Source organism: Neopelma chrysocephalum, unplaced genomic scaffold (assembly GCF_003984885.1).
Source record: "Neopelma chrysocephalum unplaced genomic scaffold, ASM398488v2 Primary Assembly neopelma1_96827, whole genome shotgun sequence".
Taxonomy (NCBI): domain Eukaryota; kingdom Metazoa; phylum Chordata; class Aves; order Passeriformes; family Pipridae; genus Neopelma; species Neopelma chrysocephalum.
The window spans coordinates 527620-540281 of record NW_020925471.1 but is presented as its reverse complement, the minus strand read 5'-3'; the positions used below and the strand labels follow the sequence as shown (position 1 = coordinate 540281).

The 12662-nt window shown below is 45.5% G+C and overlaps 1 protein-coding gene across 1 annotated transcript in view; it reads right to left on the bottom strand.

The window, feature by feature from the left end:
• Positions 1-4708: 4708 nt before the first annotated feature.
• Positions 4709-12662, bottom strand: part of LOC113960652 (ubiquitin-associated protein 1-like) — a 43569-nt gene continuing 35615 nt past the window's right edge. Inside the window, exons 4-6 of the mRNA XM_027670319.1 lie at positions 8738-8935; positions 7325-7426; positions 4709-4849 (exon numbers count right to left, since the gene is read on the bottom strand). Of these exons, the coding sequence (XP_027526120.1) occupies positions 4709-4849; positions 7325-7426; positions 8738-8935 (441 nt within the window). The remainder of the gene's footprint in view (positions 4850-7324; positions 7427-8737; positions 8936-12662) is intronic.

Sequence of the window (12662 nt, the reverse complement as noted above, 5' to 3'; positions counted from 1 at the left end):
GTGCAGAAAAGCTGATGACAAAGGATCTGGGGTTGGTGACCTGCACTGCCCAGGAGTGTTCCGGCTGCTGCAGGAGCCACAAAGCTAACTGAAGAAAGCCTCGGGGCATGCTCTCACTGTCTGACTGTAGGATCCCAAAAACAAAGTCACTCTCAAAACAAGTCAACAACCACAGCAGCACCTCTCATCCCACCAGGTCTCCAGCCTTATGCAGACAGAGTGGGAGCCCTCAGCTGCCATATGGGTGATTGATGGCTCTTCAGCGTCAGACTCCTTACCAAGCTGCTGCTGTCCAGAACCATCAGGAGGCAGCTCAGGCAGCTCAAAGCACAGCCACCAGTTTTGGCTCTGCTTCTACACTTCTCACAAGCCTTTCCACCAAGGCGCCCAGACCTCAGTATCTGGCAGCAGCTAGCACAAGAAGGCCAAAAGTCTGATAAAGTTAAAGCAGTGCCAGGTATATAAATCAGGTACATAAATCAATCTGATCCAAGAACCTAAGGAAAAGCCCTAAGGCCTCAAGTGTTACTGGGGATGCAGTCATCATCTCACCAGCTAGCAGCAGGCCAGAGCCCAGCCACGCACCAGTTATCAGCAGGACCTCCCCACATCCAGGCTGAGTTTTGTTCATAACTTGACAGGAGAGAACAACAGTACCAGAGTAACTAAGCGATGCACAGTGCCCAAAACAACATTCAAGTCTCATCACATTGTGTCATTTGTTACATGTTTCTTCAGAACTGCCTCTCCCTTAAGCCACCAGATTAATCCCCTCCAAGCTGCTCTATCATTCCCCCTCTTCAACTGAACAGGGCAGGAGAAAATACAACAATACAACAAAAGGCTCATGGGCAGAGATAAGGACAGTGCAATCACTCAGCAATTACCATCACAGGCAAAACAGACTTGACTTGAGTAAATTATTTAATTTATTGCCAATCAAAGCAGAGTATACTAGTGAGAAATAAAAACAACCCTTAAAACACTCCACCTTTCTTCCCAGGCTCAACTTAATTTTCTAATTCTCTACCTCCTCCCCTCTGATCAGTACGGGGGGGATGGGGGTTGCGGTCAGTTCATCACGTCATCTCTGCTGCTCCTTCCTCCTCACTCTTCCCCTGCTCCAACATGGGGTCCCACTCATGGGAGACAGTCCTCCACAAACTTCTCCAATATGGGTCCTTTCCATGGGGTGTAGTCCTTCAGGAACAGACTGCTCCAGCATGGGTCCCCCATGGGGTCAAAGTCCTGCCAGAAGACCTGCTCCAGTGTGGACTCCTCTCCACAGGGCCACAGGTCGTGCCAGGAGCAAACTCCAGCATGGGTTTCCCACAGGGTCACAGCCTCCTTTGGGCATCCACCTGCTCTGGTATGGGGTCTTCCACAAGCTGCAGGGTGGATATCTCCTTCACTGTGGCTGCAGGGGGACAACCTGCTTCACCATGGTCTTCACAGGCTGCAGGGGAATCTCTGCTCCAGCCCCTAGTGGACCTCCTCCCCCTCTTTCTTCACTGACCTTGGTGTCTGCAGAGTTGTTTCTCACATATGCTCAACTCTTTTTTGGCTGCTTGTCTTGGTTTTATTGACAGTGTACCAGGAGGCGGGACCTCCGATGGAATAGAAACCCCTCCCCCTAAATTACGAACAATTTTGAAATTATGAGGCATTCGAGTATGAAAATGAATAACAATTTTACTAAAAATGGAGAACAAAACAGAATAAAACAATGATAAAACAATAACAGAGGAAATGTCACCCAAAACCACTCTCTCAGCTCTGTGCTGCCGAGATGACAACACAGTCCCGACATGGTCATGTGGTCCCGATGTAGCCTGGGCAGAGTTGTGACTGTATGAGCAGTAACAATGGCAGCGGTGGCCACGCGGGAGCGGTGACTCCAGGCAGAGATGCTGGCGGCTGTAGCGGTGGCAGGGCTCCGAGTGGCAGGAAACGACAGGGACGAGCGACAGGGAAAAAAACCCAGCAATAGCTCACCATGCACACAAAGGGGGCTTTCCCAGCTGGCAGCAGTAAAGTAGCTACAGCAGGCGAGCTGTGGCAGCGAAGCAGGTCCCCCCACAGCAGCTGGCAGCGAAGCAGGTCCCCCGCAGTGGCTACAGTGGGCGGGCGGCAGTAGCCAAGCAGGTCCCCTGTGGCGGCTACAGCGGGCAAGCAGCAAACTCCTCCGAGCAACAGCCCAGGACAAAGAGACCAGGCCCCCCTTGTGCCAGCAGTTTTATTCTCCTAAGTTCTAATGGGATTTGTCCCAGTGGGAGCCCTCCTCCCTCCCTGTCCCCCCGGGGGGGGGGCAGAGTGTGTCCCCCCGCGCTTCTCCAAAAACCACATGATGGTATGGAGAAATTTAGCTAAACCATAACACTGCTGTTCCACAGCAGTTTTTTCCCCTTTCTAAATATGTTACCACAGAAGTGCTACCACCATTCCCAATTGACTCAGCTTTGGCCAGCAATGGAGCCAGCTGGCATTGGCTCTATGGGATATGGGGGAAGCTTCTGGCATCTTCTCACAGAAGCCACGCCCATAGCCCCTCTTCTACTGAAACCTGGCCATGCAAACCCAATACAGATATAAATCCAGAAACCTCACCAACAAAGCAAGAGCAGCATCACCAGGGAAGACACAGAGGGGTACATCTCTTTGGAAGGAGACCAGCAGCTTTTACAGGTATCACTTTCTGTCTTCACCTCTCTGCTCTCACTAGTACAACAGTCTCCATAAGCAGAGTGGTTACTGTAGTGGAGAGACTGAAAAAACTTAAAACACATTAACACAACTGAAGAGATTATATTATTTAGAAGTTTGGTCTAAATAGTCGTTTCTTCGCTGGCAAGACTTCTTGCCCCTTCAGGATTGTCTAGTACCATACAGATTTGTTTGGATAATAATTATGAGAAAAGTGAAACAAGCAACACAACTGAATGCTCTCAGCAGTGACAGTAAAGCAGTTTGAGTTTTGTTTTCCAGCTTTTCTGATTAATCAGGAACCCCATTTCCTCATTTCAAACTGTCACATTTCTCACCTAGGAAGGAAAGTTGGGCAACTGCTTTACCTGCACCCACAGGCCTCTGTGTGCTGAATGTCCTTCTTAGACAAGTTTTAATTTCAGCCCCACTAATAGAAGCTGGTTAAGCTCAATACTATGGGATACGTGCAAGGCAATGTCCTGGTCCTACTCATCATTCATCTCCACATCTCTTAGATACTTACCAGGTACATATTTTCTCAGCATTATTTTAAGTAAAGGTAATTAATGTAGTTGAGAACCTCACAGACAATTCCAGGAGTTAACACTGGACCCAAATTACATGTTTTTTTCATATAAAGTTAACTACATAATAGACACAAATGTCATCTCCTTCGGGGTCCTGATGAGCTAAAACCTCCTACTGGAAAACCTAAACTGAGGCAATGAGCGAAGTCATTTTCCCCTCCCTAAGTTCTCAATGCTCCCAGCTCTGTGCTGTAACACAAATTCCCTAGGCTTGGTTTTTGCACCACTGCAGCCATCTGCCTGGAGACCTCTGGTTGTTCTGCCCAACACACAGTGTTCACATGTGCCTACGGGAGCAGACAGCACTTGGGCAGGCAGGATCCAGCAAGTTGTTAATTTGCTGAAGCCAAAGAGCATGAGAGATGGGAACCATGACACTGGGACTTATATTGAGGGTTTTATTAGTTGTTCTTCTGCAAAATCAAAATATTTAGCAAATTACTTTAAAGATTCCTCAAGACTGTTGATATTTTAAGTATTTAGAACTTTAACTATCAAAACCAACCCAAAACCTGATTTCTAGTTCTAGATGCTATTATGTAATTCTATAGCAGTGTGAGAAACGGAACTAATGCAGTGAATATATCTCTTTTAAAGAAAGTGCTTGAAAGAAACCTCCTGCATCACACCAAGTATTATTTAAAACAAAAAGATAACTGATTTCCTAGCAGAGCATTGCCTTAAATATCCTACAAACCTGGGGGATTAGGAATACTGAGCTCCAGCTCTCTGCCTTCAGGTTCAAGAACCAACATAAGTTGAAGGTCTAGATAGAGTTCACAGCTTACCTGTTTCAAGGGAACTTAAACACCACTCAACATTGAACACTCATGTCTGGAAGAAGTGTTGGATGCATGGGTAAAAAAACCCCAAGAGGAACAGGTTCTCTATGCATAGTGACAGTTTACAAACCAGTGTTTTACTAAGTTGCAGACTTTCCCCCAAAAAAATTGCACTAGAGGTCAAATTTAACCAGTTAATCTGGACTATGACACAGTCAAGTAATTCTGTACAAGCAGATACCATGAAAGCAGTTTCAAAGAACCAAAGCATCCTAGTTTCAGAACCAACTTAATGTTCTTCTGTTCAACTCCAGTGCAACAATGAGTGGGAGAAACCACTCCATCTCTACCTATGTACAATTCCAGTAGAGGCTGGGCAGTCTAAACTCTCTGTGGCCAAGCTGGAAAAAGGAAACTTAGGAAAGGACACTTTAAAAAATTAATTTCAGAAAGAAAGTTGGCTCTCAGGGGAAAAAGAAATCCTAGAGGGATGCCCATGGGCAGACTCGTGCAGACGCTCTCCCTTATATGCAAAAAGCCAGACTCCTTCCTGCTGAGATTAAGTCACCCTGGATGTGAAGGTGGCAGGGCTGGTCCTGCTCCACTGTATGATGAGAATCCAGGAATGTGTTTTCAGCTGGTTCCTGCACGGGCCATTAGATCTTCCAAAGCCTTCTGTTGGTCATTGTTATGCAATAATAAGACCTCCTTAATGTCTTTTAGTTCAAAGCCCATTTCTTTAAATTGACTCATTAGTTGGAGAAGCTCTGTGATCTGAAAGACACAGACAGTCCATTATTTGCAAGAGAAAAGAGGATCAGTGCTCAGTGGAGGTTTAGCACAGAGCCAGTCTTCAGTGACTGGGCACCCCATAGGGTGGATTTCTACACCCCAAGTACAGCCTGTTTCAACTCTGGTTGGAGAAAGTCTGCTCACACCAGAGTCGGCAGAGCTTTGGGTGCAGTAGCCCATGGAGCCTCACACCTTCAGTCCCGTGTTTGCAGTCCTGCATTTCCAAAATCCTCTTCAGCAAGGGCACCAAAGCTCCTTCTGTGGGGGTGTCTCTCCCAATAGGAAATTTATCAGCCTGCCCTAACGAACTCTGATTAATGTCACCCTATTCCCCCACATCTAGCAACTACTGTTGCATCTTAATTTCTTTAGTTACTTTGGGAACAGCACAGTAGCCCTTGCTATCAAATGGCTCTTCAGATCTAGGGCAAACTTGTGGGATTAGCACAAATCCTATTGGACACACTGTGTAAAATACTACCAACATAAACCGCAAATCCTCCCTGAATTTTGTAAAAAATAAAGTAACAAGAAGTGAATGATTGATCAGACTTTTATGGACCCCCTGCCATTTACAGGACCTCCACTCCACTTTGGGGGAATGATGACAAAATCAAACCAAACCAAAACAGGTTGAAATGGATGATCAGGAGACTAGCCATTTCCAGATTTGGGGTTTAAGCCTGTAGCAAATTCATTTACTGAACTAGGTCACTTCTCCCATCTTCACACTGTTCCTCTGTTTACAAGCTCATCACCAAGTCCAAGAAAGCCAGGAAGGCATATATATGACATTAGTAACAACTAACGTTAACTACCTGGACTTGTGCAAAGCATTTGACAGTCCCACATGACATCCTTGTCTCTAAACTGGAGAGACAAGGATTTGATGGGTGCACCACTCAGTGGATAAGGAATTGGTTGGATGGTCACACTCAAGGAGTTGCAGTCAAGGGCTCAATGTCCAAGTGGAGACCAGTGATGGGTGGCATTCCTCAGGGGTCAGTATTGGGACTGGTGCTGTTTAACATCTTTGTTGGTGACATGGACAGTGGGATTGAGTGCACCCTCGGCAGGTTTCCTGCTATGTGGTGCAGCTGACACACTGGGGGGAAGGTATGCCATCCAGAGGGACCTTGACAGGTGGGCCTGTGCAAACCTCATAAAGTTCAACAAGGCCAAGTGCAAGGTCCTGCACCTGGGTCAGGGCAAATGATGGTATCGATACAGGCTGGGGGATGAACCTATCGAGAGCAGCCCTGCCAAGAAGGACTTGGGGGTGCTGGTGGATGAGAGGCTGGACACGACCCAGCAATGTGTGCTTTCAGCCCAGAAACCCAATTATATCCTGGGCTGCATCAAAAGCAGTATGGCCAGCAGGTCAGGGGAGGTGATTCTGCCCATCTACTCTGCTCTCGTGAGACCCCACCTGGAGTAATGCATCCAGTTCTGGGGTCCTCAGCACAGAAAGGACATGGACTCACTGGAGCGAGTCCGAAGGAGGGCCATGAAGATGATCAGAGGGCTGGAGCCCCTCTCCTATGAAAACAGGCTGAGAAAGATGGGATTGTTCAGCCTGGAGAAGAGAAGGCTCTGGGGAGACCTTGTAGCAGCCTTCCAGTACCTAAAGGGGCTACAAGAGAGCTGAAGAAGGACTTATTACAAGGGCATGTAGTGACAGGACAAGGGGGAACGGCTTTAGACTGAAAGAGGGTGGGTTTAGGTTAGATGTTGGGAAGAAATTCTTCACTGTGAGGGTGGTGAGGTGCTCGAACAGGTTGCCCAGAGAAGTTGTGGTTGCCCCATCCCTGGAAGTGTTCAAGGCCAGCTTCCAGGTGTCCCTGCCCATGGTGGGGGGAGGTGGTACTAGATGATCTTTATGGTCCCTTCCAACCCAAACCATTCTATGATTCTATGTCTGGGGGGGTTGAGTTGTACCTCTAAAACTTTCATATAATAACTTGGCACACAACAGACAGTCAAACTTTAAAAGATACTGCTGTCTTCTGAGCTGGTTACCTGTTCCTGCCTCTGTATTTTTGGTGTTTGTAAAACAGCCAGACCTCAAAAAACATTTTGGATCTTCTTCAAGAGAGACCACTAACCCAATTTGCTGAGCAGCCAGGCAGATGCATTTGTACAAGGGAGAAAATTCACGGCCAGGGCAGGTTGACCCATTTTGAAAGATAATTTGCTGGTTCTGAAATTAACTGTCTCTATACCAAGCACCCTGCCCACAAGAGAATTCTGGGTTCAAAACATTACAATCAGAATAATCAGGGTCTTGAAAAAATCCTGTCCCCATAAAAATGCATTCAAGTGAGAATGCTTTAACACATATACACTTTATCACCACAGAGATGTTCTTCAGCAGTCAATTTTGGAAATAAGGCAGCATTACACAAAAGCCAGAGGAACTGCACACTCTCTCTATTCTAGCACACATTGCGCCCTCACCTTCTCCTCTGAACGCTGGTGCATTTCCAAAGCTGCTTCAACAAGAAGTGGATCAAAGCCCTTCTCACAAAGCTGTCCATGTACAAACAGGTAATCCAAAACCTGTGGGGAATGAAGAAAAGAAATTAAGCTTGCAGAGTAGCATTTGCAGCACATGGCTGAATACCATGTTTATACACTCAGAGGGGCTCAGCACAACTTTACCCTGGGCTTCCTAGTAGATGAGACAGTCTTTATGCAAGAACTTGTTCAGAGAAAGCAGAGGACCCCTTCTGTCCTCCTGTGTTCTCCCACCAGCTCTAAACATCATCTTCTGCTCTAGTCAAAACAGTCTCACAAGCCAATCTTTAGAAGTTTAACTGTGCTTTTTATACTATAAGTTTTTAAGATGAAACTGTAGGTTCAGCAGTCAATATATGTCAGCTTTTAGCTTCCTCTCAGACATCCACAAGCACAAGAGCTGATGCAATCCGAAAGCAGTCAACCTTTCAAGACCAACTCAGCATACTGGTGAGTGAGCTGCAAATCCCAGCTCACACACACAGAAACCACTGCCAAATTTCTTATCTGTCCTCAGTTTTGAGAGTTAGGGGGAAAGGTCAGATAGGTAATAATTCTCGATGTGTAGGTAGCCAGCAAGCAGATCAGCTCCACAAGAAGGAGTCACTGGGATGCTCCTCCTCCCCAGGCAACAGGCACAATCTTGCCAGGCAATGCTCTGCACACAGCCCACCTAGGGTTTCCCACACAGAAAGTTGGCCATACTCTCCCTGCTTTAAAATGTTTGTTTGAAGCAGATTCAAGACCCAGAGCCATGCTTCACCCTGCAGCTCTTTATGCTCAGTGACCTGGTTTTAGCAAGCATTTGAGGCAATGCACGAGACAGGAAGCAACACAGCACACAAAAGAAAGTCTGTCAGCAGTGCTTTGCAAGAGCCTTTCAGGGGTGTTGTAAGCCTGCAAGGGCAAATCCCTCTCTACAAGGAGAGACATCAGCATTGCAACCCATTCTCAGAACAAGGGAAGTTGGCTGGTTTTTTGTCACATGGCACTAAGCATGGCACAGAGCCATGCTAAGCTTCCTTCACATGGTTTTGTGGCTCCTGGGAAGGCCCAGTACATCTCCCAGCTTCACGTGGAGCTAAGGGTCCATCCCAAGCTCAGTGCAGCTCTGACCCAGCACCCACAGGTGTGGCCAACTCAGTCTCTCATCAGAAACAAGTGTGGACACTCTTGTTTTGGGAGCCTTTACTGCCAGGTGACAACTTCTCTAGTGGTTAATGTCCCAGCAGTTACAGGCTGCAACCCCCTGTTAGAATATATTCCCCCCCATCCATTTTGCAAAACCAAGTTTGTTTCTCAGCAGAATCAGCATCCAATCAAGGGTTTCTTCCCCATTGCACAAGCTCTTACTTGGTCTATGTTCTGCCCCTTCTTCTTCATGGCTTTCAGGACGTCCTCAGGTGCATACCCCATGTTGACAACCGTCTCTATGCACTGCCTCTCACTAGCAGAGAGGGCCTGCTGTAGTTCAAGAGTGGGGCCACCTGACCGCTTTGTGCAGCTGGTGTTATTGGGCACTTTAGACACAGGGAAATTTTGATGCATTACCTAAAGGGGAAAATCCAGAGGCTGAGGTGATAGTGCAGAACCAGGATACCCCATGTAATTAATCCAAGAGGCTTTCTAGACTGCCCTTGGGAAGTTACTCACTGTTAGGATGAAACCAAGCAGTGCACATAGTCTGATTCCCACTATACTTTTTTAACCCTCAAAACAACCAACAACCCAGATTCTTTCCAATATACCCTCTCCTACCAGTGGATGAAAACCTTTAAATACCCAACCTTATGATATAGTCAAACCCTGTATCTCAGTGGAAGCATGCAGATTGCTTCCTTTATCCCAAGTTTACTCATCACCTTCTGTACTCAAAGGAACACTATTTCTGGATATTTTCAGAAATATGGTCCAGTGCAAGCACTCAGGTATTCGTGAACTTACCGTAGGGATTTCTGTTTCCTTGTAGTCTGGGTGTACCTGTTGGACAACACACGAATAAGATGACTATAAATATTATGCATTAGTGAACAGAATTTGCTACAGCTGGGGAAGAAGGGTTTTATGGGAGAGATCTGGGAATAAGTTTACTATACTAGAGAGACCTGTGGTCTGATCAGGCTTTCACATGTGGGATGCAGACATTACACAGTTGTGTGTAGTTATTGAATAGACATCATAAAGATAATTTCTTCTTTCAGCACTCTACAAAAACAGATTATACTTCAAGAAGGATGTGTCCCCTCTCATAATAATTGTAAGCTTGTTTATTCTGTCACTGTGACTTCTACATGTTCATAAAGCTCAGTGTAACATGCTGGCTCCTTGCTTGACCCAGTGCTACACTGCCTGAATGATAGTAATAATTTAAAAATCATTGCCTAGAGACTTCCCTTAATTTTTTTTGACCATGAGAAGGAGTAAGAGAAACATATACCTCTTTTCTACTCTCAAAGCACTGCATTTGATACACCTGTGATGGATGCACTCAACCCCCTTAACTAAACCTGCAGTAGTTTGGTACAGGTTCCAAAGGAGATAAAGGTCTGAGCTGTAGCTCTATGAAACACACAAAGAAGCAGAGAACATAGATGCATATGAGCTTGGAACATGATTGTGCGATCAACACATGAATAGCGTGTGACTTTTCCAAGACTTATTAAACAAGGGACAAAGAAAATTATGGGTACAAGGAGTCTCATGCATACCTTTCCCATCATATGCAATTTGACTATGAGCCAACCACTTTATCCCTGCTAGGCAGTGTGGCTGCAGGGTGGTCATCTCCCCTTGAGCTAGGATGCTTCTCAAGGTTACTCCTTGAGGCAAAGAGACCTTCTACTAACGACAGATCTTCAGGTGAGTCCAATTTGAGTTCTCTGTAAGTTGCAACTGGACTGCACACCATTGACTCTCCCCTTGAGCTGGGATGCCTCTCAATTTTTGAGATTCCTTACCTGAGGTGGAGAGACCCTTTAATTCACAACAGATCCTTGTTAAGTGACTGATAGCATGCTGAATTAATACTAATGAAATCCATGTAGCTAATTCCATTAGACATAAACGGTCATCCAAGTCTGATACTAAAATTGGACCTAGTCGCACCTAAGCTCTGTCAGGAGTTTAGAAAGCAAGGAGGTCCACTCTGAACTTCGTGACTCAGTGGAAGGGTTTCCCTTACTCTTTTGCATCTTTGGTTTCTGTGTAAATCATTCTAGCTCAATTCTAACAATTTTTTTCGTATGTTTCATCCATGTAATAAGTAATAGAGTGAACCTTGCCATCAAACTTTAAGTTGCACTTTTAGAAAATTCATATTAAAACCACTTTTGCTAATACCTTAGATCGTGATTCTTTAAGTGACCTAAATCACTTATCCACAATGCCACCATATACAAACAACATGGCACACTGGCTAAAAAGAGCATGTGATTTTTCTACCAATGCCCAGCACTTGGTCCCATTCTCAGTACACCAACAAAGCTGGGTAGTGTTCCTTGCTGTACACCTGCTCCATTTCTGCAGAACCAGGCTGCCAGAGGGCAGAACCAACCCATCATTTTATACTACTTTGCCCAAGATAACAGCAGCGTAAAGTCAGAACTTTGCCCTTTTCAATTCATCCATTTAAAAGTCTTCTTGCATTTTAAATCAAATTAGACTGCAAGAAATTACTTAGGACCAAGACCTTCTGTTTATTGCCTTTTCTTAATACCTTTTTAAGCCAACATAGATAGTTTGAAAGCTTGTCCACTTCTTTCAGAAAAGCCTTCTTTGGGCCCAAACTGAAAAAAGCAAACAAAAAAAAAAACACAACAACAAAAAACTATTTATAGAAAAACAATTTGGAGAATATATGTTAGGATTGTGACAAATTCCATCTGTTGGGGGAGAGAGGAAAAGGGGGGGGGAAGAAGAAGGTCTTGTTCTGTATTTCTGCCCATTTTCATCTCCAGGGTAAGAATTTATCTTCTAGGACACAAAGCCCAAGAAATTATGTTTGGTCTGATGGACTGGTTTATGCAAGAACATCTCTTCATGGTGGTAGAGGGGTTCAAAGCTCTTCACACACCTCCTTTCCTCCAGGCACTTTTGCCAAAACAAAAAGCATTAGAATATGGGATACACTGAAATGGGGTTCTGGAGTAGCCCTGAAATCAGCTGGTTATCAAACTGAAGGATGATGCTTTGTTATCGATGCTGCAGCCAGGAAGACCAAAACTACTTCTGACACCAGAGATTCAAGACTCCAGCACCAACTCCTCTTCCTCAATGTACTTGAGCTTGACAACCTGTGCTTGTGGTCAGTGACTTCCAGTGGAGGAGGGAAACACATAAAGGAATTGCAGGGGACAAAGCCAGGACTGGTCATTCAGCAACCATGCCCCCTTACATCTCAAACTTGCATTTCAGTGCCCTTCAAGAAGCAAATGTGCATTGCTTTCAGCATGTGCTTGCACACTGTGCTTACTTTTAGGGACTTCATACAGAAGCCAGGAGCCCTGTCTGCAGCTGGTGTGCCTGTGAAACAGGAGCCAGGCCTAGAAGAGTTAACTGAGATATCTTGGCCTGCTAAGAAACCCCAATACCTGTTTTGCTAGAAGAACATTTTAGGAGCACTGGTTAATATCATGTTCTGTTCTGCTCACTGGACCAAAGGCCTTATTATAGAAAGAATAGGAGTAGTACACACACACAGTAAAAATTAAGTAAACTTGACATTTGAATAAGATCTAGAAGGCCCAGAGCCAGGATTTTGCAAGCTTGAAGAATTCAGGTCACCTAATTGAAGAGGTCAAATTGAGGAAGACGTCCATGGCGACCACCAGAGGGATGAAGGCTTGAGCAGAAGACCCCCACAGTAGAAGACTGCGCATGTCTGGAAAGACTCCGCCCAGAGACTAGCCTACTTATTAATATGTATAATAAATGATGTAACCATGTATCTAAAGTGTATAAAATGGCTTAGTTTTGCACTTGCAAGTCGAGCAAGTTTGTCCAGCGCGAGCTGGCTTGCTCCCAACATTGAATAAACAAATACCTTGCTGCTTAAAGATAAAAAAGTCTCTGAGCAGTTTTTCGGGCCGATTTTTCAGATTCATTTGGCGACCAGCGGCAGCACACCTTCTCCACCCGTCTGCAGAATCCCTCGGAGGACGGGACCCCCTTGGGCACCCTCGGGTAAGTCTTTTTACCCGAAGGGGCTCCCTTCTTCGGTGGCTTCTTGCGGGAGCTGGACAAGAACACTGCCTATTGATAGAAGGTATTTGTATCTGGT